The sequence below is a fragment of the Acanthopagrus latus genome, chromosome 5, assembly GCF_904848185.1.
Source record: "Acanthopagrus latus isolate v.2019 chromosome 5, fAcaLat1.1, whole genome shotgun sequence".
In the NCBI taxonomy this organism is placed as follows: Eukaryota; Metazoa; Chordata; class Actinopteri; order Spariformes; family Sparidae; genus Acanthopagrus; species Acanthopagrus latus.
Window position 1 is genome coordinate 28,988,450 of NC_051043.1, and position 24,707 is coordinate 29,013,156.

At 44.9% G+C, this 24,707-nt stretch overlaps 1 protein-coding gene and 1 long non-coding RNA gene across 4 annotated transcripts in view; one reads left to right on the forward strand and one right to left on the reverse strand.

The window, feature by feature from the left end:
* loxl2b (lysyl oxidase-like 2b) overlaps positions 1 to 20,830 on the forward strand; it is a 30,450-nt gene extending 9,620 nt beyond the window's left edge. Inside the window, exons 1-12 of one of the 3 annotated variants that reach the window (XM_037099155.1) lie at positions 3,962 to 4,096; positions 4,570 to 4,781; positions 8,760 to 8,976; positions 10,902 to 11,085; positions 12,659 to 12,810; positions 12,973 to 13,140; positions 14,569 to 14,734; positions 15,047 to 15,287; positions 16,575 to 16,690; positions 17,185 to 17,321; positions 18,036 to 18,147; positions 18,356 to 20,830. In XM_037099155.1, coding sequence (XP_036955050.1) covers positions 4,735 to 4,781; positions 8,760 to 8,976; positions 10,902 to 11,085; positions 12,659 to 12,810; positions 12,973 to 13,140; positions 14,569 to 14,734; positions 15,047 to 15,287; positions 16,575 to 16,690; positions 17,185 to 17,321; positions 18,036 to 18,147; positions 18,356 to 18,426 — 1,611 coding nt within the window. In that variant the 5' untranslated portion in view covers positions 3,962 to 4,096; positions 4,570 to 4,734 and the 3' untranslated portion in view covers positions 18,427 to 20,830. Of the gene's footprint in view, positions 1 to 3,961; positions 4,097 to 4,569; positions 4,782 to 7,829; positions 8,068 to 8,759; positions 8,977 to 10,901; positions 11,086 to 12,658; positions 12,811 to 12,972; positions 13,141 to 14,568; positions 14,735 to 15,046; positions 15,288 to 16,574; positions 16,691 to 17,184; positions 17,322 to 18,035; positions 18,148 to 18,355 lie in introns of those variants that run through there. The other 2 variants (XM_037099154.1, XM_037099156.1) reach the window with 2 other exon arrangements.
* LOC119020073 lies at positions 6,974 to 17,302 on the reverse strand. The gene is made up of 3 exons (XR_005075228.1): positions 17,256 to 17,302; positions 17,003 to 17,111; positions 6,974 to 7,760 (listed from the first exon to the last, which is right to left on the reverse strand). It is a non-coding gene; the product is annotated as an uncharacterized LOC119020073 (long non-coding RNA).
* Positions 20,831 to 24,707: the final 3,877 nt, after the last annotated feature.

Here is a 24,707-nt window from a genome sequence, read left to right on the forward strand (position 1 = left end):
TGAATTCAGCTTTAATGCCATTTATGAGCAGCTCATTTCCATTAAATCATTGTCTTTGGTAATTTACGCTCCAGCGTGAGTTTGTCACGACTTGTTGAAACATCTGCTTCCATTTTGTTAACAAAAAGCCTCTTTTTAAGGGGTCTGAAGGAGGAATCTCACACTGTCGCACAGCTTTTGTCTGCGTTCTGAGAACACTGTCTCCGTAAAAAAAAGAATTATCCTCAATTTGTATCGTAGCCGGTGCGATAAACAAGAAAAAAAGACTGTGTGTTAATTACACGTTTTCATACAGCGACGAATGTGTCGACGACAGAAAATACCTGAAAACAGAAACCGACTGCAGGCTTGTTGAAACCCACAGAATGAGGTCTCACACCACACTGCACATGAACCCAGTTTCTTGGTATTTTGCAGTGGATGTGAGGTGATTTCTGCTGGCAGAGCGCTGCTGAGGACCTCTATTGGAACCATATGTTCCTGAACTCCTTCCACTCTCCCATTTTTTTTGCTGGCAGATGTGGTCTGTGCTGCACTGTGGACCACAGGAGTTATATACTGTGTAACTAAAACCTCTGGTATTATTCTGGGTTCAATCTTTTCTCTAGTAATCACACGACTACGAGCGAGATATGGTAACCAAAGCAACAGCTTGTTAATATGCAGGGTGCTTATATTTTATATTTAAGATGTTTAGACATGTGGTTTAAATAAGTGACCAGGACTGGAAGTGTCGATGGACCTTCTCTGGCTCTGGCCCGACCCCCTTCATCGTGGTGTCGCTGGAGGGAACCGGCCCCTTCAGCTTTGTTAACACGTAACAAACAGCACGAGACTTCTGTTCATGTTTAACACAAACAGGTTCCTGATCTCAGCATTGTTAGTTTTCCAGCTGAGAGGAAGAAAAAGATGAATATTCCTTCAATCATGCTGCTTTGTTTTAATCTGTCTTTAATTTTGGAAACACCCTCCTGGCTCACTCAGACTGGTTGTGGATTCTGTCCCGACCCCTTAAAGGAACAGTTCACCTCATGCTGATGGAAGTCTGACGAAGTTTCATAGTTCACAAAGCAAATCTGGAGCTTCACATCAGAACGGCATCGCAGCGTTCAGCTGAAGTAATCGGGGTTGTTTTAAAACAACAACAAAAAAAATGGCTCCGTACAGCTCGACCGCAAAATGAGAATGAAAAGAAATTAAATTCATGAGCAAATAACATCTTTAGTACCGCATGTGGTCACTCGGCAAGGCTAAGCCGATTATCCTGGTCTGTAACACATGCAAGCAGCAGACCGACACAGTTAGCAGCTAGCGACAGAGCTAAATGCTTTAATTTCTTCATTTCTAGAGACCAGAAACAGACTGGACTCCAGATAAGTGCTAAAGTTGCTCCATGTCTGCAGCTGTAAGCTAACATCCTTCAGTCACTGTTTTCTTTCCATTTCGAATTTAATGTTTCACGACAGCTGCAGTGTTTTAGGAATAAAAGAGTTTGCAGCTTGTACCTTTGGTTTCATTTCCGCGTATGGAAGCAAAAGGGATCACCCTACCATGGCGTAGCGGTAACCCAAAGCTGAAGGAATGAGGGCTCGAAGTAGTAAAGAAGCTCGTGTAGAAAAATGTGTATTACAAAACCTCGCCGTAGCCTCTGTGAATCAGAGCGGCGCTGCAGCAGATTGAGGCTCCTCTAACCTCTCCCCGTACAACTCATCCCACTGATGGCTTTTCCATCTGTGCTACTTTTCATCCTGGACAAGCAAAGACTCAGGAAAGGCCCCCCTTCTTTCCCCAGAGTGTGCTGGAAACAAGACACACATGTTAGAAATGTCTTCTTTTCTGCTCTCAAATACCCGTTTTTGTCCGATAAAGAGACACGTGAGGACGATCTCAACTCTGAACACAGCTGCTGTTCTCAGGCTCTTATATAAGTTGTCTCTTATACGCACAGTTTAGAGTTTGGAGTGGACGTTGTTTATCTGAACGAGATCTAGACTCCTCTGTTGAAGTGTTTTGTTTCTGTGTTTATCAGACGTTCCATCTCGATCTATGATCTTGACCCGGTCCGTAGCGGTGTTCCTTAGAACCCCGGCGTCTTGTTTGGTTGTTTGAACAATCTGGATCCCAACGTTCGGCTCTAACTTGTTTTTCCGCATGTCAGCCACCGAGTCATGTAGCGTTACATGCAGCAAACCAGCAGACACGGTCACCGTCGTCTCATTATCATGTTCTGTGATTTAAGCCTGCGTAGAGTTTTACATCCTCTGCAGTCCAGACTGCCTCGCTGCCCCTGACCACAGTGATTAATGTGGTTTATCTCTGGGAGAAAATAGCAGAGAGACTGATGATTGGTAGTTTTCACTCCGGTGGCATCGGCCCTTCTCCGGCAGCAAAATGCCAATTTGGGAAACCCTACTTTCTCATTATTTGATGTCTAGGTTCCTCTTGGCTGTATATGAGAGGAGTCTGTACCAGCCCATCTGTTGAGCGAGGCAACGTTTCTCCCCCCCCAACACCACCACCACACACAGCCAGCCAGACTGAGCTCCCTCCCCTCCGCCTGCACTGTCACGTAGCACAAGAATGTGGGTTTGGTCTATGGGAGAGGAAAATGTTTATTTAATCCCTGCAAAAAAAAGTCCAAGAGGAAAAAAATCCTCTGAGCTGAGTTTTGACAGCCTCCACACTGCCGGCGAGCAGAAAAGGCCACAGACGAAGTTCTGTTCAGACACCCACAGGAGTTTTCTCTGCACGTACAGTCATCGGCTCTCCATCAGTTTAAAGCACAAACAAAGATTTTAAACACACTTTATAAAGTCCTCCATGTTTCACTGGTGGACTGATATACATTTTATACAGTTCAGTGAAAGTAACTGAGCACTGCTGCACCGTCAAACAGTTCTGGGTGTATTAGAATGAAAATACAGTGATACATCAGTGATAAATGTTACTACACACCTCTCGCTGCTGGTTTTAAGTGATTTTTGTGAATGCTCTGAATAATAAATGTAAATAATTAATGCAGCGTTTGTGGTGACAGTTCAGTCCATCAGACACTTTTGGCTCTGGATTCACTCCCTGACTGTCCCTTCACCGCCCCTGTCGACTCCTTTTCCCCTGTTTGTGGACTGTGACAGTCGACGGGATTATCATTTGATCAATGTGGAACACAGTGAACCTGGTACTCTGCGTCTCACCCATCCTGAGGGAGCAGCAGTCGTCCATACGCGCCTGGAGACAGAGTGTCTTTGGTCAAGGAGCTCGAGCCCTGATCTACTCATGTCATCGTATCACAGCACAAACAGCCACTTACTTGTGGGGTTTACAGTCATCATTTGCCAAATATAGACACTAAAAAAGCATAAAACCGCACACCGGTTTAACATTATGTGCACGAAGCTCCCAGCTTTAATTACGCTTCTGGCGTCACTGTGCGACATGACCGCTCCCTCCGTCTCTCCTTAGAAATCTGATTTTTGAGAAAAGTCGGTGGGAAACGTGAGAAGGACAGGAGAGAAAATATTAAATACGCCTATTACACAAAATGTATTTCCAGATTTTCAGGGACAAAAGGACGTGCCAGTCCCAATCTTGGACTTTCTGGATCCTGTTTCGGACTTTGACATCCCCCCTAACGTTGGCAACCAAGAAGACAAAGACAGAGATTGACACCACTGGAGTCCAAGAGTGAACCGAGGAGGATCTCGTGCAATTCAACACAAACTGACTCGTTGTCTTCAGTTTGGGTCTGCGTGCCGTCCTGTGCTGCGGAAGTCTGCAGTCTGAAAGAAATGCCACCTTCTTTAACTGCTGCTCGCTCCACGTGCGCTCACAGTGCTGAGTCTGTGCATTTTTTTCCTGTACTGACACCTTTACATGTGCTTCACGTGTCACCCTGGAAACACTTTGATACCTTTTTTAAAAGACAACAATCTGCAGCGCGGCAGCCTGTCAGGGTGTTCAGCATTAACAAGGTGATTAACTGTAAAAATGGATGTTCGAGCAGCCTGGAGAATGTTTACGAGCGGCGCACGCAGAGCTGAGCGGCTGCGGTTGCAGCCTTGATGGGGGGCGATGAGGGTCTTTGACTGCATGTTATGTAAGACGGGTTAATGTATATGTTGCGCCTGTTTACATTACATCAGATGGAAAAATCACCCTGTGCAAAACTAATATAATCCTCGAACAAACATGCAGTTTGTCAACAACAGAAATTGGTTTAATATTTTTTACTTCTCTGATTAAAGGTGCAAAATGTAAAAAAATGGCCACCTATTGATAATATATCTCCGTATATCTAACTGTAACTGCCATTAGCTATGTAGCTCAGTTAGCAGTGCAGCTAGTGGTACGGATTGTGAGTTCAGGATATCAGGGGTGTGCTGGTGTTTACACTGCAGGGAGCTTTGGACCAGGGCTTTCTTGAGCTAACTGGTTAGCATGCTAACATCAGTAGACAGCTCTGTTAGGTGTCGTAGCATCAAAAATGTTATTTCTTCAAATTCTGTTGATCATTTTTTAATGTTTCCAACTGAAATTCTTACATATACAATTTTTTTTTTTCGTCGACAGAACCTTGATATTCAAGTCGAGGACGTCCGCATTCGAGCCATCCTGTCATCGTACCGGAAGCGGATCCCTGTGACGGAGGGCTACGTCGAGGTCAAGGATGGCGGCAAATGGAAGCAGATCTGTAACAGCGAGTGGAACCAGCTGAACAGCCGAGTCATCTGTGGCATGTTCGGCTTCCCCGGGGAGAGGAAGTACAACGCCAGAGTCTACAAGTGAGTGATAAAGTAGTGATCAGAGTAATGGATGTGAAAGCTACGTTCTGTCCATCAACTCAAGTCTGATATAAGTCACCTTCTCAGACAAATATCTGGCTTTTCGGCTGTTAAACGCTCCGGTATGTTCACCAGCTGTTTTTGGGCGGAGCTGGTGGCACACACTGGGTTTATCGGACCTTCTTCACCTACCAGCTTGTAAATCTATGGGGCTTTCATCATTAAGCAGCAAGCAACCTCACACATTACTTATCGTCCTTTGACCCAAAGGGAGCATAAAAAATATTAATAAGTGCAACTTTAAAGCTGAGCAGATCGTAGAAAGTGAGATGTGTTTTAATTTGATTATAATGCAGGTCGAGATGTTCTGTAAGTACTGTGAAGGTATCAAAACGTTTAATCCACAGCCTGTATGTAGAAAATGTTCTTTTAAACGAGGCGTCAGGGCTTAAAAAGACTGTGATGTCATAACTATACAGTCGCCCCCAAGCAGGACCAATCAGAGCAGACTGGGGTGCTTAAAGAGACAGGCACGAAAACGGAGCGTTCAGACGGAGGGTGAATAGAGATGCTGCAGAAATGGACACTGTGAGAAAAACAGTTTGTGTTTGACCAGTAAAGCATGTACACGTTTTCCTGCAGGAGCTTAAAATAAGACTATGAACCTGAACAATAAGCGTAGTATAGGACCTTTAAGTAAACACAATACCACAATGTGGGCTCCTCCTATAGGCCTCTGGGGCTTTTGGGTGCCATGTGGTCAGAAGTCTGGGATCCTCTTGTCTGTTCCACACTTTAAGTAACGCAGCCTCGGTTTGCAGCCTTCGTGGTTCAGTTTGGTCAAAACAAACGTTTCGTAACAATAATCCTGCTTCAATTCACAGCAGATATATAACTAAACCCATGTGCTGTAATTCAGGAAGACTACCACCGTAGTGTGAAATGAGCATTAAACTCGTTGGACTAACCACAGATCCTTCTGTGTGTGGATTTTCACGCTTGACATCACGGACCCGCATACCTTAAAACCCGACCCGACTCCTGTATATCCAGCATCAGTGCGTTCCACTCAGCTGTCGTAATGCGTTAGCGTCCGCTGAAAGATATAAATCTTGATTACATGATGGAGCTTGTATCCCGAGCAGCTCACAGGTTAATCGCGGTGCACCATATAAACTTCCAGCACTCGAGTTAGCCTTGAATTTACTGTCTGCGTCTGGACTGGAAGTTTCCTGTGCTTTAGGTAACCACAGGCGAGCGCGACGGCTCCCTTTAAATTTCCATCTACGTGTCAGCCGACTTCAGCCCCATGAAACGTGCAGTGTGTTTTTTTTCTTTACAGACTGTCTTTTGTAACAGCGATGACACGGAGCCAAGAGCTGCTGCAGTTTCATAATCCTGAGCTCGCCTCGTTCCTGATGCTCCCATGCAGCCTCTAGTGTAGCTTCAGGGCATAAAATGTTGATAAAGCAACAAAAAAGCTTGGTCAAGTGCATAAAAAGGTCTTATAATTTAACAATGGGCTTGTTTATGATGCTATTATTACATTATATTGGCGTATTTATGATAATCTTCATCTTATAGGGACTTGTGAGGGCTGTATTACCTACAAAGTTGTTGGTTTTTTTTTTTACAAGAACCTTGATACAAAGCGTTACCAAGAAGATGAGGTTGGGGTTTTGAGGGATTTACTGACATCATCATGCAGCATAAACTGTTTGCGTGAGCGCCTTTTAAAACTGAAGCAACAGCACCAGGTATTCTCCTCCTCTTTCCCGGAGGCCCGCTGCTCTCACAACACTTCAAGCTCTTATGAAAAGTGACCATGACAATGACAGACACACTTGATATCAAGCCTCCAACCCAGCTCCTGGTTAGACAGCCAACTCCCAAACTGATGACATAATGGATGCACATGGGAATTTATATTTAGTCTGTCACGGGGTTTCACACTGTCATCCCTTGTACTTCACTAAAATAAGTAACCACGGCTTTAAACTAGTTCTCAGCATAGTTCAAGTTTCAAAACACTGCTGCTGTTGCTCCAAGTCTGCAGGCTCCATGTGCAAACCAAGAGGACTCAAGTGATGTCACTTGTCATTACACAACTGTTTTCTAAGCAGTAGTAGAGTAGAGCAGTAATCGTAACAAATAATCTGACATTGGCATGGTAAATCAGTGGAATTCCCCTTTATTCAAAGACATTAGACAAAGATGTTATTCATTAAATCAACAAGTAGTTGTAAAGTCAAGTTTATTAAAAGTGCTGGAAAACACAACCTGAGCAGAAACTAAACCACATTTAGATTCGGAGCCTCAGGACCAGTTTGTTCAGTACAGATCTGCATCAAGGCCGAGTTTTTCAATTGCATTTGAGGAGATAAGCAGAGTCGGTCCTCTGGCTGCGGCTCAGAAACACGAGTGCTGGATGTCTTCCAGTCCGGAGCTTCCCACTCAGCGGCCCCGGAATGAAAAACAAACGCTGCCTTTCCTCCGCTAACCTGTTTTCTTCAGGTACACCTCAGACGTGAGACACAAGGATAGGATGTCGTTCAGCAAATGAGGCTCATTAAATCCATAATAAGGGCGAGTAATAAATGTGGAGGAAGAGATTAGCGGCCCAGCAGGCCTGAAAGAGCGTCATTAACCTCGGTTTGTTCAAGATCACATGGAAGACTGTGAACTCTCCAGCTGTTCGCCAACCTTTTCGCTTTAAGTATTAATTATGCAGCCGGCTGATGCCACTGCCCTTGTCTGGTTTCATGCCGTCAAGATGAAGCAGTCTGATAAGTTTAATAACTTCGCTTGATGAATTAATTAATTATAAGATGATTAAAACGGCGTTTCATGTGTTTCTGGAGCAGCCGGTCGAGAAATTCACCTGCAGATTTTCAGTCCGGTGATGAAACGCCCTTCAGCGAGTTAATGAAATCCTTTCACTTTCTCATCCGCTCACAAACTTCAGCCTCAAGTGAGAAACTGTAGAGATAAGAAGAGATTACAGGCATAATTATACTTGAACCATCGCTTAATTTCACTTTCTTTTTTGACACACGGCCTTAATATTATAATGCTAATAAAACAGACATGTGGCAACATTAGCCCTGATTCGGAGTTGTATATCTGATGACTTGACCACTATATCACTACTTTTCTGCCTGGGTCTCAACTAAATCCAGAGGGAAATATCAGGGTCTTTAGCAACTAGATGCTCAACTTTAATTATCAAGCTAGCAGCTAACTTTGTCGATCAGCCGTACAGTTGCAGAGATATACCAGCTTTAAGGTATGAAAACTGATGTTTATCATCCTGTGTACATTCGCTTGAATTAGTTAAATGGTGCAAAATGTAAGAATTCAAGTTGAAACATGTTTTAAATTATTATTTGTGTTGCACTTACTGCCTGTCTTCTGCTGCTAGCTTGCTATTAGCTTTAGCAATACATCTGCTTAGCCTTGTGTAGAGTGTGTGCAGGTAGCCTGAACAACCAGAATAACCGCTAACTGCTGCTAACTGTAGCTACTGCTAGACAGTTAGCTTAGTTAGCCATGCAACCAGCGGAGCTAGCACGGGAGCTTTGGACCTGCAGCCTATGAGCCAGGGCTAGTTGGTTAGCATGCTAACTTCAGTGGATATTTCTGCAACACAATACATCTAAAATTCCTACATATTGCACCTTTAATGAGACGATCGGATGAGCTTATTAAACACCACCGTTACTGGATTTGTTCCTCTTCTGTCGGAGCATTTTTTTTTATTATTGCTGTCAGAATGTCACAAAATGTTCTGCCAATATAACAAAAATATGCCTCTAGACTTACTGACTTACTAAGCAACTGGACTGCAGTCTGGTGATGACATCACATCTGGTCATTTCACCCGTTGTTCATGTACAAATATTGATAAGTGTGGGTTCAGTTTGTAGCTCTTCTTGTTCTCTCAAAGACTTCATTAATCCCTCTCCTCCATCTGTGCAGGATGTTTGCTCGCAGGAGAAAGCCCACATACTGGGACTACTCCGTCAACTGCACAGGCAACGAAGCCCATTTGTCCAGCTGTAAACTGGGCCAGGCCACAGCGGTGAAGTCCAACGAGACTTGCTCTGGAGGGTTGCCCGTGGTCGTGAGCTGCGTGCCCGGCAGAGCCTTCGCCCCGACGTCCATGACGGGATTCAGGAAAGCCTTCCGACAAGAGGTAGAGACCGCAGGGGGAAACCGCTCTGGTTCAGATAATTACTGGGTAAATCGTGATGTTTAGACGAACTGACAGACATGATCTTTAAAAAGCCTTGGTGAATTAAAATAATGCATGTCATCATCATGTGTTGGTGCCGAGTCCAGGGTGTAACCCGCCTCTCACCCAGTGTCAGCTGGGACCGGCTCCAGCACCCTGTGACCCTGGATGAAATGATATCATCATCTCAACTGTCCTGGAAAACTAACTGATAAATAATCCTTTATAAACAATACATCTAAAATATGTATATCTTATAAATACAATAAAGGCCACAGCAACAGGAAGTTTGTCTGTGGACGGTGTCAGTGAACTGAGATGGTAAACAATGCTGATCAGGAAATAACTGCGCTGGTTCATTTCAGTTCACTGGCTCTGATGAGGAGGGAGGGACGTCGCATGTTTTTTTTTGTTGGACATCTACCAACAGTGCGCTCGATACAGACCGTCACCCTGTGAAGTGCAGCTGCGTCTGCTTTGGACGCTTGTCATCCAAATAAATCATCATCACATCGGGGTTTAAAAGATGACACTATGTCGTTAAATACTTGGGACGGGGAAAAGGAAAAACATGGATGTTCAGAGAGCAGTGCCAACATCAGCTAACTTTATTCTCCTCAAACGTTCCTGAGCACAAAGAGCAGTGACAGTAAGAGAGCTTCACTACACATGAATGTATGTTTAACACATTAAGAAGTTGAGGAATGTCAATGAAATGGTGCAAACAAGCCGTTTTGTCCCAGTCTGTAACCGCACCGACCTCCAAGTCCAGTGAGGAAATGTCACCGTGATTTACGGCACCACGAGTCCGATCTGAATTTCTGTCTGTGTGACTTCATGCACGTTGAGGCTCGCCTGCTCTCTGTCACGTACCACAGCTGAGTGCAGGGTTGGGAGTGTTGTGGCGAACATCACATCCCAAATCTTCCAACACGCTTGGAAAGTCTGACTCAAAGAGATCTGATCCTTAAAACCGATATCTACCTTTCGGAAGAAAAAACTAAACTGAGCTCCGATTCAGACAAACACAAGAGTTCAGATGATCCAGATCATGTTGGGTTATTATATTCTCTCACTTGTTATATTGACATCCTTCATATTTATCATGTTGTTGGTGTTGCCAGCGTCTTTTTCCCGAGCGCTCTGCCTCTTTTGTGCGACCACAAAAGAATCTCAAAATCTCTCAACTTTTCAGGCAGGCGCTGGTGCTCTTTTTCTTTTTCCAGATATTCACTATATTTTTTTATCTCCTGTGAATCATGTCATGCAGCAACACCTTCCTCGCTCTGATGTCCTGATGTCTATCATCACACAGCTGATATATCAAGATATTATCTTCATAGAGACAAGACGTACATACAGCAATTACTTACAATAACGCTACGTGGACATAAGCTCTTATGCTGCTTTTTTCCACAAATGCAGTCGGACTCTCTGACCCTTGAGTTGCTCCTTTAAGGCTTTGACTGTAAGTAGAAGGCTTTTGAAATCAGCCAACAACAGGAAACACTGCAGAGTTGGGTGCTTCATTTTTCTCATATCATTCCTGAAGAAACTGTATCCAGCAGCATCTCAGACTATTTTAACGTTAATGCCTCTACGTTGAGGATGTCCCGAATCAGTGTCCGAGTCCACGCATCAGCACATCTGGGCTTCCCCTTGTGAATCCACGCAGCAGATAGTCGTTACCTCACACTTCCTCGTTGGTCTAAACCGCTAATAGGAGAACCGCATTAACAGCAGGTTCTATAAACATGAAGCCACCCAGTCTGCCGCCTCAGCTTTCTCCTCGCAGTCCAGGGTCCAAACTTTCAGCTGAGTCTGTTATTTTCTGAAAAATGTGGTTTTACAGTGCCTCCGTTTTTTTTTTTCCCCCTCGTCTTCAGCAACCGTTGGTCCGTCTCCGCGGTGGGGCCATCGTAGGCGAGGGCAGAGTGGAGGTGTTGAAAAACGGAGAGTGGGGCACCATATGTGACGACCACTGGAGCCTGCTGTCTGCCACCGTGGTGTGTCGAGAGCTGGGCTTCGGCACGGCCAAGGAGGCCCTGTCTGGAGGCCGCCTGGGACAAGGTATGTATTTCTTTTTCTTTCTTTTTGTTTTTAATTTTCAGTGTTATTTGTGCAAGAGCTGACTCTTTTTTCCAGGCGCTCCCCTCCTGCACATTCAATACTCAGAAGGGAATATTGTTAGGATTTTTAAGGGCCTTTTGAAAGAATTTAAAGAAGCCTAATGTAAGGGAGAGTGTAATGCAACCAATGAGAGAGGAGAGCATGAAGAAAATGACTGTGAGCGGCACACTCATGTACAGAAAGCCCTTAAATCCAGCCTGGACTAAGAGCGCAGCAGATCTGACACAGTCCCGTGCCAGCGAGCTCAGAATGACAGTCTTTAGAGTTGGAACGACTGTCCGTGTATATTGCCTACATGCCCCGGGATAGAAGGTTATTACTGTGCAGCAAAACCACGTAACCCAAATACTTCAGGCAGTAATTCTATCCTTTAAGTCTGCGCTTCATACCAGCCACTATCTGCCTCTGAGCAGAGTATCATGAACTCACAGACCTGATGGGAGAAAGTGCTTCTGCTCAGCGGAACTGAGTGAGTTACATTGTGTAGGCGAGCGAGGACGGGAATCTGCTCCTGAGCCGGCGAAGGATGGAGTCACATATCTCTCTGCGGGGATACAGTCGATGATGATTCCTTCAATTTGGGAGTTAACTCGTGACGAGGCGACGCTGCACTGTGGACGGAGCCTGTAGAGAACAGCATCTGTGTGAAACTGAAACCTTTCTGCTCAGATACTGTGATGTGAAATGACTTTGCACCGAGCGATATCGTGGTTGGAGGCACTTTTGTTTCCATCTGTCCCATTCTTGTAAACGTGATATCTCTCAAGGACGGTTGACGGAGTTTCTTCACGTCACTGTGACCTCACAAAAAACATTTTCAACCTCACCGTTATTCAATCATGATGAAGTCTAACAGGATGAGACGGTTATCACCACCCTCTCTTCTTCACCCTGAGCAGTCTCACTTTATGCTCTCCTCCCAGACTGCAGGATCAGGATTATATCACCGACTGTACGGAGAGTTTTGGACCCTCCACCCAATTAAATATTCCACTGACACCACTTCTAAATTACACACTACTGTATATATCTACTCTGTGTTGGACTGAGTTTTAAAGCCCAGCTCACCTGTTACCAGGAAAAACTATAAAAGTTACTGTCGAATATAGAGCGCGGTGCTCCTGAACAAACAGGGACATGCTGGACATTGTTGCACATTCCAGTAACATTAGACATGGAAAAAGTTGAACTGGAGGGATTGTTGCTGTTCTAAAATCAGTTTTCCATCATGATTCCTCATCAGTGGCACCCGATCCTGCATGGAAAATTAAAAAAACAACTCAGCTCCTTGCATGCTAGCTGTTTCCACCCTGCTGCATTTCTTTATGCTAAGCTAAGCTAATCTGCTGCTAGCTGTAGCCTCATAATCACTGTACAGACATGAGAGCGATATTGATCCTCTAGAAATGTAGAAGAAGAAAGAAAGAAATACAGCAGATGTTTCCTCTCAGTTTCAATAGGCAGAGGAAACACAGGCGCTGATCATCCCGTTTGGTTCCTGTCTGTGTTCCAGGTATGGGCCCGGTGCACATGAACGAGGTGCAGTGCTCCGGGTTTGAGAAGTCCATCACAGAGTGCTTCTTCAACAAGGAGGCTCTCGGTTGCAGCCATGAGGAAGATGCAGCCGTGAGGTGTAACGTTCCCGCCATGGGCTTCCAGGAGTCGGTGAGGCTCGAACAAACGCTGCAGCAAACATGGAACATTATTCTGCAGATATCCATCATGCAGATATCCAGCATATAAGTTGCTGCCTAGATGTACAGTACAATGCATTCTCTGTGTTTGCAGCAACGACTTACTCCTCTGTTGTGTTTTTCCTGCCTGTAGCTGCGTCTGAGCGGAGGTCGTAACCCCTACGAGGGCCGCGTGGAGGTGCTGATGGAGAGGAACGGTTCTCTGGTGTGGGGGACCGTGTGCAGCGATGGCTGGGGAACCATGGAGGCCATGGTGGTCTGTAGACAGCTGGGACTCGGCTTCGCTAGCAACGCCTTCCAGGTACGAGTCCCAGCAGCTGGAGGGTGGAAATCTCTTGGTTTTATCGGTTAACCTGTTACCAGTTTTAGTCCTCTGAGGTTCAATGACATGCAGACAAACTGTAGATGTTAGGATGCTGTTTTGCAGCCGGTGACTGTGAGGGATCAGAGAACAGAATGAAAGAAAGACACAGTCCTTCTGCTCTGACTGAAGTCCATCTGGCTCTGTGGAGAAGACGCTGCTGTGACAGCTGATCTCTGAATACATGGATGGTCACTGCTATCTCCGCTAAAAGATCGAGCCAGAGAGAAACTCCTCCAAGTGTCTGGTACAGCCATGATGTCTGATTCATGTCAGAGACTCTTTGAGGGGATCGTCCTTTTCTCTCCCTCTCTGGTCGAACTCAGCTTCCTCTCTGCCTTCCCTCCTACGTCAGCGCTCTGGCTCCTATCAGGTTAATGACTGCTGACATCAATTAATAGCCCGTCTTAATTAGCAGCCAGGCAGCTGGGCTCTCTGGTGTGGATTAAGGTCTTCTTTAACAGCTTTTCACCGTCACACAGCCAGACACGGCGAGGTGTTAGTGTTCAGTTTCCTGTGTGCTTTAGGATTCTCATCCAGAAGTTTGTGAGATCCTTTAAAATTTTCCATCAAGGCTCATTTGAGTGTGAAGTCATAGAGTATTAATGAGACTGCAGATCACAGTTTCAGTCTATTTTAAGTTGGACCGTTTCCATCGTCGCTGTTAAGAACAAATTAGTAGACAAGGTTGTCTAATCCAGCTGCATGCCGTAATGTTCAGGTATCATTCTTGGACTTACTGACACAGACACTCATGGAGAACCTGCTCGTTCATCGCTGCTTCCAGTTTTAAATGAATGATTTCCTTTTAATATCATCAGCCGGATACTTCTGCAGCCTCCCACTGAGGACCGCTGTCACACTAAGACAAAGGGATGGATCTGGTGTTTCCAGCGCGTCATGATAACAGTAACAGGAGGAGTGGGAGGCGACTGAGGAGCAGAGCTTTATGAGTGGAAATTGTAAAATAATGGTTTGTGTGTGATTATAGGATGTCAGGTTGAGCAGGAGGCAGGAATGTGAAGGACGGTGTGTTGTTAGAACGGTGCAGACTCACGTCTCCATCATGCAGCTTCATTACACTTTAATATATTCAAGACATGGGAACATTAGTGCACAGCCCACGCACCACATGATCAATAGTCCATCCATGATGCTGTGAGTTGATAGGCTGTGCCCTCTGCTGGTCAGAGAGGAGAATCACCTTTCCACTGCTGCCACTGTAAAACACTTAGTGTGAAGGCCTTGAGCTCACTCTCAGACACTTTTGCGCGTTGTTTCTCATCATTTCGGCATCAGATCTGTATTCTAATAATCAATTTTGCAGGTAAATGTCAGCTGTGAACCACTGGTCGTGTTTTACAACAGGAGACGTGGTATTGGCCGGGCGAGGTGAGCGCAGACGCTGTGGTGATGAGCGGCGTCCGCTGTTCTGGTACCGAGATGTCTCTGTCCCACTGCCTGCACCACGGGGACCACCTCACCTGCCCCAAAGGAGGCGGACGCAACGCCGCCGGGGTCTCCTGCTCTGAGAGTAAGACACCTGTCATGTGCTGTTAGACTGGTAAAAATGTGCGTGCTGCCTCTTTAAGATCCTGAGCCCGGTACAGTCATGAATGAGCGATGAAAGAACAGAAGTTGCTGTAGTTTTGATTTTAATTATACTTTAACTCGAAGCTTTTCTAATTGAATTATTTCTGGGGACGCTCTGGAGGATCACCAGAGAGTTCTGGAGCCTGAAACAGAAACTGCTTATTTACTTGACACACACGGAAGGCTGCCGACGACAGAGACGTTCAGTTTGTCTCCGTGGTTTTCATTCTCCTCTGGTCCTCCTTGTCCACAGCGGCTCCCGACCTGGTGCTGAACCCTCAGGTGGTGGAACAGACCACCTACATGGAGGACCGGCCCATGTTCATGCTGCAGTGTGCGTACGAGGAGAACTGCCTGTCCTCCACCTCCAACCAGGCGCCTGCCAACTCCTACCGCCGCCTGCTGCGCTTCTCCTCCCAGATCCACAACAACGGGCAGTCGGACTTCCGGCCCAAAGCTGGCAGACACTCCTGGGTGTGGCACGACTGTCACAGGTCAGAGTCAGCGAGTACAAAGGACTCTTTAACACGTCCTCCGGTTCCGTCACCTTCATGTAATAATAATATTAATAACCCGCGGTGGAGCCTTCCTGTCCTGGGCCGTGCACCAACCATGCCAGGTTGTCATGTTTCCAGTCAGGATGCTTTCTATCGCTCCCCTGTAAGAGTTTACTCGTATCTGGAAGTGAAGCTTCTGAAGTTTCCCTCAGAAGTGGAGCCTCCTCTGAGCTTTCTTTAACCTTTATAGCCATCGATGTGTCTCGACAAGTGCTGGACGGATGCTGTTAGAACTGCTAAGTCCTCAGAAATGAATAAACTATTTCAATGAAACGCCTTCAGTGGTAGAAAAAGGTACAATATTGAAATGTAGTCAACTACACAAATTAAAAAAACCCTCCATAATGAGCATGTTGATGCCGGATGTGGGAGACGATGAGTTATTGCAGATTAATATCTTTAGAAGTGATGTCATTTATCACACAATAGCTTTCTTAATCACAGACGGAGAGTTTGTGGTAACCTCGTGTATTCTCAGAAACATAAATCACAATTTAATCAGGAAAAATAAAGACATTAACATGTTTTTTAATAAATAGATATATAATTTAGTCTGCACGAGAGGTTGTTTTTGATCATTTTACCTACTAATCACGGGTGTAGTCCTTTTTGTTTTGGCACGCTCGAGGTAACATTACTGCTCGTTTTAAAGGTCACGTAACCGCCGTGACAAGCTGACATATCTTAGTGAATTACAACTGACCACATAATGAAATGTTTTCTGGCTTCTCTTGCACAACAGATGCTTCAGTGATGATTGGATCTTACTATGTGTATGATTTTCCAGTGCGCTCCGGGCGGCGCTATACCTCCGCTCTTAATTGAAGAACATGTACGAATGATTGTGAAATCTCAAACACTGATGACTCGGCCCTCTCGTGGGTCGGTTCTGGAGCGCGTCCCGCTGCCCTGTAATTGTCTGCGGGCTAAATTTACTGCAGAAAGTCCCACATACCTGTGGTCCCTGTGTTGGCCCGCAGGAACGGAGCACTGTTTGGCAGCTTCACTCCGGCTACCAGTTTTCAACATGTCAAACCTTTTGGTACCTTTCAGCAGAACTTGACACAGCGTGTCAGGCCAAAACAAGCTACTTAAAAAGAAGTTGTGGATTGCAGGAACCAGTTTGCGGTTTGAGAACAAGAAGAGCGCTTCTTGTACTTTCTGTGCTGCATATTCAGCCGGGTTGGTTTTTTGTAAAAGTGCGTCTGTGTCTCCGTGTGTTAGACATTATCACAGCATGGAGGTGTTCACCATCTACGACCTGTTCAGCCTGAATGGAACCAAAGTGGCAGAAGGACACAAAGCCAGTTTCTGCCTGGAGGACTCAGAGTGTGACGAGGGTGAGGACCAACATTTACTTACTTACAGAAATACACTTGTTTAATATAATCAGTGCCAGTCTTGCACCGATCAGCGTTAAATGCAGCTGCTCAGAATAGTCTCATCAGAAATAAACCAGAGATCACTGATTTCTGACCTGTAAATCTGCCCTCAGGAGAAATTAAGGTGCAAAAGAGAAAAATCAATCCAAGACAAACGATCCTGTCCAGTTTTTCTCCTCCTCTGGCGCCACCAGCAGGCCGAGCGAGGCATTAAACACACGTTAAAGCAACAGAGAGAGACACCATTCACATTACTAAAACACACTGTACCATCAGAATGACTGAAGATGTTAAAGAAGAATCTGAAGTTTCTCTCAGATCTGAGGAGGATTCTGTCGTCTTTCAGCTCTTTGTCTTGGTTCTATATCTCTCAGATTTCCTGCAAAGTTAGAAAGACCAAAAACAAAGTTTGTGAGCTAGTATTGGACTCATTTTGTAATGTTTTATTGCAGGTATTGAGAAGAGGTATGAATGTGCAAACTTCGGGGAGCAGGGCATCACTGTGGGCTGCTGGGATACCTACAGACACGACATCGACTGCCAGTGGATCGACATCACTGAGCTCAAACCTGGAGATTACATTTTTCAGGTAATGTTTCACGTTTTCCACAGGAACAGTTTTTTTTTTCATGTGTCGAGACAAGTGATTTTTTTTTTCACAATATAAAAAAAATAAGAAATCATGAGACAGAAACAGTGAAAGAAAAAAAGAAAAAAAAATAATGTGTTGAACTGAGTGAAAAAAAAAGTTTTTCCACATGAATTATTTTCCAACAGTTTTTTTTTATGAGTCAAGACAATTGATTTTTTTTTCCATGAAACAGTGAAAGAAAAGAAATCATGATTTTTTTCATGTGTGAAGCAGGTGAAAAAAAGGTTTTTCACAAGAACGTAGAAAATAAATTGTTATAAAAATACATTATTTTCCATGTGTTAAACCCAGTGAACAAAAAAAATCCCGAAATAAAAAAAATGCATGTGCATGACACTGACATCACTTCCCCCCGAAAAATGTTTCACTTGGTTTCACACTCAAAAAGAAACAATTCTCATGAATGTTTTATTTTTTTCCAGAGAATTTTTTGATCACTTGGCTCGACACATGAAAAAAAAAAAACATCTTTTTTTCATTTTTGTTATTGAACAGAAGCCTTTGCCCTCCACAGAAATTATTTCAGGAACCTAACTACAAACTGAAGGTGCAAACAAAGTATTTTCTTAGTTTTGAGCCCACAGCTCTTTCCTGCAGCACTCTTTCAGTGCTGGTCATCCCTGACGTGTTCATGTTCTCTCTCTCTCTCAGATAATAATTAATCCAAACTATGAGGTACCTGAGTCCGACTACTCCAATAACATCATGAAATGCAGATGTCGATACGACGGCCATCGTGTGTGGATGTACAGCTGCCACAACGGTAAGACCCCGCAGCCGTTTGACACTGACTGCCCTCCGTTCTCTCGTATTGTGTGCTGTGTATTCTAATATTTACGGTAACCGCCATGAGAGACAATAACAAACTGACTCATTATCTAGTGCTGCTGTCAGGGCAGAGACCTCCTCCATGTATCAGTGACTCTGCAGTGACACAGTGTGCAGGTGGTAACTCTTCCTGTCTCTGCCAGGTGGCTCGTTAAGCACTGAGACAGAGCAGACGTTCCCCGGCCTCCTCAACAACCAGGTGACCCACAGGTAAAGACAGAGCCGAGGAGAGGAGTCAACTGGCCGTCACCCCTCCAGCAGGGAGGCCGTCTGAAGCCCCCCCAACCCGCTTCACACCTCCATGTCGTGGCGGACTCCTCCAGCCCAGCCCAGCCCTGCCCTGGTCCAAACCATCTTTTCATGTTCTCCCTCGGCCATGAGGCAGCAGCGTCCTCTGACCCTCCGCCCTCCTTTTCCCCCCTGTCAACAGAAAAGAATATTTGATTCCCCCTCAGGTCCAAACAGACGCAGCTACAGCCTCAACAGCACCTCCAACGGTTCAGATCCAGAGGACGGTGACGCTCTCTGCGTGCCCTGCGACTTCTCTTCTGTCTTCTTTCTCCTGGAATGAGTGATGAAATAAACTCGCCGGGAAGAGGCAGCGTTTGGAGAATGTCATCAAGAATGGGTTCTCTTTGAAACGCAGCACTTCAACAGAACTCCGCTGCAGCACCGTTTGTTGAAAAGCTCACCCTGCTGGAGAGTTTGGGACGTCAGTGTCGGGTCGCCCGAGGGGCTGAGAGGAATCATCAGTGACACCAGCAGCAGCGAGAGTTTCGTCAAGTGTCTTCTACACACTCAAGTCCACATATACTGAGGTTATGTCATGTTAGCGGGGCAAACTGAGTTTCTTCTGCATGTCTGAAGGGACAACCGTCACATCTTCATTGAGGAGTTCAAGCTGCGGCACAAGAAAGGCCTTGAAACACACAGAGCGCTTCAATCACCTGCGACAAGCGCTCAGCGCCTGATTCTCTCTAAGGCCCGGTTTAAACCCAGTATTACAGATGCATCCTGGGTGATCCGATCACAAGCAGACAGCCCTAAGCACAGTCAACTACCGAGATGACAGACCGCATTCTATTAGCGGTGGGTACGCTCATGTCTTCGTTAACCGAAGCCACCGTGAAACGAGACGAAGAAGAAAAAGCCACAGCGACGAGCAGAGCGGATTACACGCTGTCTGATTTCCTTTTGCTTCACTGTAATGAAAATTACATGTGTGGGCTCCTTCGTGTTAGCAGCAGATGCTTGTCTCTACTGTTCACCGCTGGATGAGTAACAATACCAGACTCCCTCTGAAAAATCACACAAATCTGAGAGTCGCCGAGTAACGAGAAAAGAATAAACATTTGGAAAATGGCGACAGCAGATTCTCAATCATTCCCGTCTTTTTGTAACTAAAGTTGTTAAGTTCGCTGTACCGGCCTACGTGTCTAAAATGTGTTGGGCAAACTTTTACTTACTCGGTTTTTGACACTCACACTATTTTTATTGAATTTATAAAAGAAGACAACATTTTATTCATTCTAAACATGTAGATTTAACTTAAAATAGTCTCCTTCTCCAGACATAATTTTGTGAGTTGTTGCGTTTGGAGAAACTTTACAAACGTGACATTTTCCTCTGACACATTCTTGTTGTTCTACAATAAGTTTGTTCTTTCGTTGTGTGAAAAAAATCACGTCATCATCTCAGTGATGTTTTATTTGTAACGTGTGGAAGGGAAATCCAGTCACAAGCTGACACACTCAGAGCTGTCGGATCATCCAGGACGCATGTTAGCGGCCGTTGCTCAAGACTAATCCGCCAAGTGCCTCAAAGTTATCTAAAGCTTTTTGGTTTTTTTTAATGACTGGAACATATATTCGTTGAAATATACGTGTAGTACAACTGAACACTAGTTGTACTACAATCCTTTTGTGGGCATTTGTGTTGCAAAGTGTGTTGGAGTTAATCTCAGTCAGTCCAGTAGAAACGTACTGATCATCTTGTTAGTCTCGTCTTTGTTGAGTTAGCTTCTTCAGACTGACTGAGATCGACTTCAGCTCACAGACGTTGTCTCGTTGTTCTGATATATTCATGATGTAGCAGTATCTTTTTTACATGACATTTCTCCTCCTCTTAGTTCAGTAAGTCATTCTTCAAACGTCATCCTGTTAATTAACCCAGTGCCGGATCATTTCTCCAGTAGCGATGCTCCAGACGTTCGACAGCTTCCTCTGCAGAAAGAATCAACGCTGGAGACGTTTTCTGGCTTCAAGACGACGCCTCTGTCTTTACTTTTAGTTTTTTTGTTTCTGAATGCTAACGAGCGGCCCTTCTCTCTCTGTCACAGTTGCAGATATATTGATTTTTCTACTCAACACATGAATAACTGAGTGTTATTGAAGTTTACTGTTACAGTTTTATTCCTCATTTAAAAACAAAATACATTATGTACAATAACTTGTGTGAATCTTATTTTATAATGGTGCTATCAAGCTGGTCCTCTGTTTTCTGAGGGTACAGTACATGTTGAACAGCTACATTATGTATACTAACAGTATACTTGAACTGAGCGTAAAGAAACAATGTGCTTTGTGTTAAGCTATAATAAAGGTCTGAGTTACGGAGCAGCCACGTCTCGCTCTGTCTGTCTTGTTTTATTGCGGCTCAGCGTCTGATGTCGCGGGACACATTCACAGCTACAGAGCACAACACATTCAGATTCACTGGGTGGCTTCAGCTCAGCACACCGCCGTCAGCGCCGTGCGTCTGTCTGCTGAAAGATTCTCTTTCTTGTTGCAACAAATTTCCTCCAAAAGCCTTTTGCCTTTCTCCCCCCACGTCTCTTTTCCTGAAGTAGGACAAACAGTGTGCTGCATTCAGCCTGCAGCCTCTGTGATTTTAAACCCATCAGGTTTCAGATTCTCTGCACGCTCCTAAAATCTTAATGGTTGAAAAGATTGTCCTGCATAATTAGCTCTTAGAGGACCTGAAAAATGGACATTTTCACCGAATTTGTACAATTTATTTCTCTCAAAGCGACAAAATTGTTTGTTCTGATCAAGGGACTGTTCCCTGCTGATACTGATCACATCATTTTACATTTTTTGTATTCTCAAAAGATGTTTATACCCTGTAGTCTTTTGCACAAGTTTAAGAAATTTTGGATGTATTGAGCAGAGATAAATGATTCCATATTCCATAACTCATACAAGTTGTCTCCTCTGAAAGTGTTACATGTAAGATACATTTAGTCCAAAGGAATGATGAATTACTCATTTTACAATCCTTAATATGTGCAATTTCAAATCATCGCAATGCAAACTACACTTCTAGTCCAACAAAGAGTTGCTGTGTCTCAATTCAGGGTCTGCATCCTTCGGAGGAGCGTATGAAGGCCAATTACGTCACAACGCCACACGAAGGCTCCTTCTTTTCCCTGTTTTTGGAGGATTCTCTGCTAGGATCCTTCATGGCCTCACATATCTCAAGATTCTTTGCGTGCCCAAAAACGAAGAAATAAAGATGCTGTGTCTCAATTCAGGGTCTGCGTCCTCTGAAGGACCCGGCCTTTGCAGTCTTCGAAGGCGAGTCCTTCAGAGACCTTGTTAACCACGTCAGCCGTTGTTAAATGTGACGGTCAAGCCTTTGGAGCATTTCCTGGCTGCATCACCAGATGTTTTACCCTTACGTCACGATCTATGCCATGCGATGGTGCCATTTTCTCTCTTTCTTCTTTTTTGGGCGTGCAAAGAATCTTGAGATATGTGAGGCCACGAAGGATAGTAGCCATGCATCCTCCAAAAACAGGGAGAAGAAGGAGCCTTCCTGTGGTGTTGTGACGTAATTGGCCTTCAAATGCTCCTCTGAAGGATGCAGACCCTGAATTGAAACACAGCAAGAGAGAAAACGTCGACATCGCGTGGTGTAGATCGTCACTTTTGCAGGCCTGGGTGGCAGAAATCGTGACGTATGGGTAAAACATGTGGTGACGCAACCAGGAAATGCTCCAAAGGCTCGACCGTCACATTTAACAACGACTGACGAAGTTAACAACGTCTCTGAAGGATTCAAAGGTCGGGTCGTTTGAAGGTTGCAGACCCTGAACTGAGACACAGTTAAAACCACCCCTCATCCTTCACGGCAGCAGTCAGCAGGAGCCTACAGTGGTGCAGCACTGACCTCTTGTGGCTGGAAACAGACATTACATCATTTCTCTGTAGCAGCTAGATCAGAACCATTAACTGTTATTTGTGAGCCATTCATCCATTCTTAACAGCACTTGTTGTGTTCAGTTATGGGGTTACTGGTGCCTATCCCAGCATGCACTGGGGGCAAAAAGGAGCGCACACTGTCCAGTCTCAGACTTAAAGACATAACGTATGTTCACAGTCACACCTGCAGGTAGATTCTGATGCGGTTTTCTGCACTGTGGGAGGAAACAGACACAGAGGGGGCATACAGCTGTTAGGCCTCCGCGAAACAAGAGGAGTGGTACATCTGCATACCAAACAATCTTTTGTTTCCCCATCTGCCGCAGTCAGATCTCATTTCAAAGCTGGTGGAGGGGAGGGATGTTTACAGTAAAGTCCAATTATGCTTTTTCTGCCAGAGTACATCCAATAAACCATGAAGCCGATGAATTACAGTTGTCATAAGTACAGTCATTTAGAACCGAGGCACTAAGCTGCCCCTGATCTTTATGTGGTCTTTAAATCACGGCTGCTTCCTCTCTGAAGGAGAGCACTAGCTGTGGATGCTGGACTGAAGCCAGGCATTTCTCTGTTGTGCTGCAGAGTTTAAACTGCTCTGAGTCACACAGAAGGAGGACCAGTGAACACCGCCGAGACACAAGACCCGCAAGAACAGGAGACACAAGAGGGAAGCATCCGATCTGTCGTGGTCCATTTCTGTGTTTTTTCACCTCTCTTGGATAGAAAGAACCTCGTGTGCACAATCCATACATACAGCTTGTAGACCTCGCTGTGCTAAGCTATCAGAGGGCTGAAATGATTCCACTGTGGTCCAATAGACTGCTGAGAATCTGGAGGAAGCCTGAAAATAACAGAACAGCCTCCTGCGATGTCACTTAGTGGCTAAGTAGGATTGTGGGTAATGTAGGCGATAGGAAGAAGTGCTGGATAATGAGTCAAACACTGGTACAAGAATACAATGCTAGACAAGGGGATCACTTACCCACAATGCAACTGAGTGACATCCCTGGAGATAATTTATCACATTACATTCAGTCAGTACGGACGCCTTTGTTTTCTACCTTTATAACACTTCTTGATATGAAACTATAAACTAACCTTTTTATGTACTTTTTTCTATGAACAGAACACTGCGAGATCACAAAGTGAGGAATAACTGCATCACACACCTTCACAGTCAAAGGATTACTCCTCAGGTGTTTGCTCCTTCCAACAACAGATCTCTGACAAGTGTCACATCTTTTTTTCACCGCAGCTGTGATCGTGTTTGATGTGTGAGTGGTTGGCAGGAAGCAGATGACAGGAGGTCCCACTGTGCTTCCATACCCATAAAGTGCTGATCTCTCCTTGCTTGGTGTTCCATCTCAGAACAGTAACACTGCATGGGAATACCAGTGAAATACAGCACATATCTTGGGTTATAAACCATTTCCAGGATGATTTATCACACTACCAGTTTCTCTTGTCAGGGTGCCATGACATTCCTGAAAAACACTGATGAAGGCAGTAAGTGCTGGTTAGGAAATATGAGCGGCATTATTTCTGTTCCCTTAGTTTGGCAACATTTACACATTACCAGAGCGTTTGGTATTTACACTGTCTCAAAACGGACGTCTAAACCAAAGCCTCAACAATCAGCGATCACATTTCCACAGCAGGAAAGAAAAAATGAAAAAAAAAAAAAAAAAAAGAACAGAACACAGTGTGCTCCAAGTTCAGGTTGCAAACAGGGTTTTATGGGTTTGTTCGTCAAATAAAAAGTAAAGGCAGTAATGAGGTGAAACACACAAACCGATATGTGAGAAGTAAAACCCTCATGGAACAGAAAGCAATTAGGAATGTATTAACGACCGAGATGCTGCCAGCAACACTTTAACAAAGAGAAGATGAATCCTGGTCACATCCAATAATACAGAGCACAACACAGTGTGGTGTTCTTAAAAATCAATCCTAATATTCTGCAGTGTCGCTACACTCGTACCAACTGTGCTTTCTCCAGACATGCCAGGGACAGGTACAGGTGACAGGCAGGAGGCCCAGGTGAACATGGATATAGAGTCCTTATAGGGCTGCACCTGCTGCACAGAGGCAGCTACCATCCCGTCTGTGACCAGGTGACAGGACCAAGCACCAGAACGCTGCCACAAAGGCTACCACACAAAGGAAACCACCGACTCACCAGCCACAGCCACAGCAGCATCGCCTTCACCAAACTCATCTGGGAGGAGGGGGGTTCCCAACACGTCACACACACGGACCACAGACCTGCAGGGTTTTACCACTCCAACTGAAT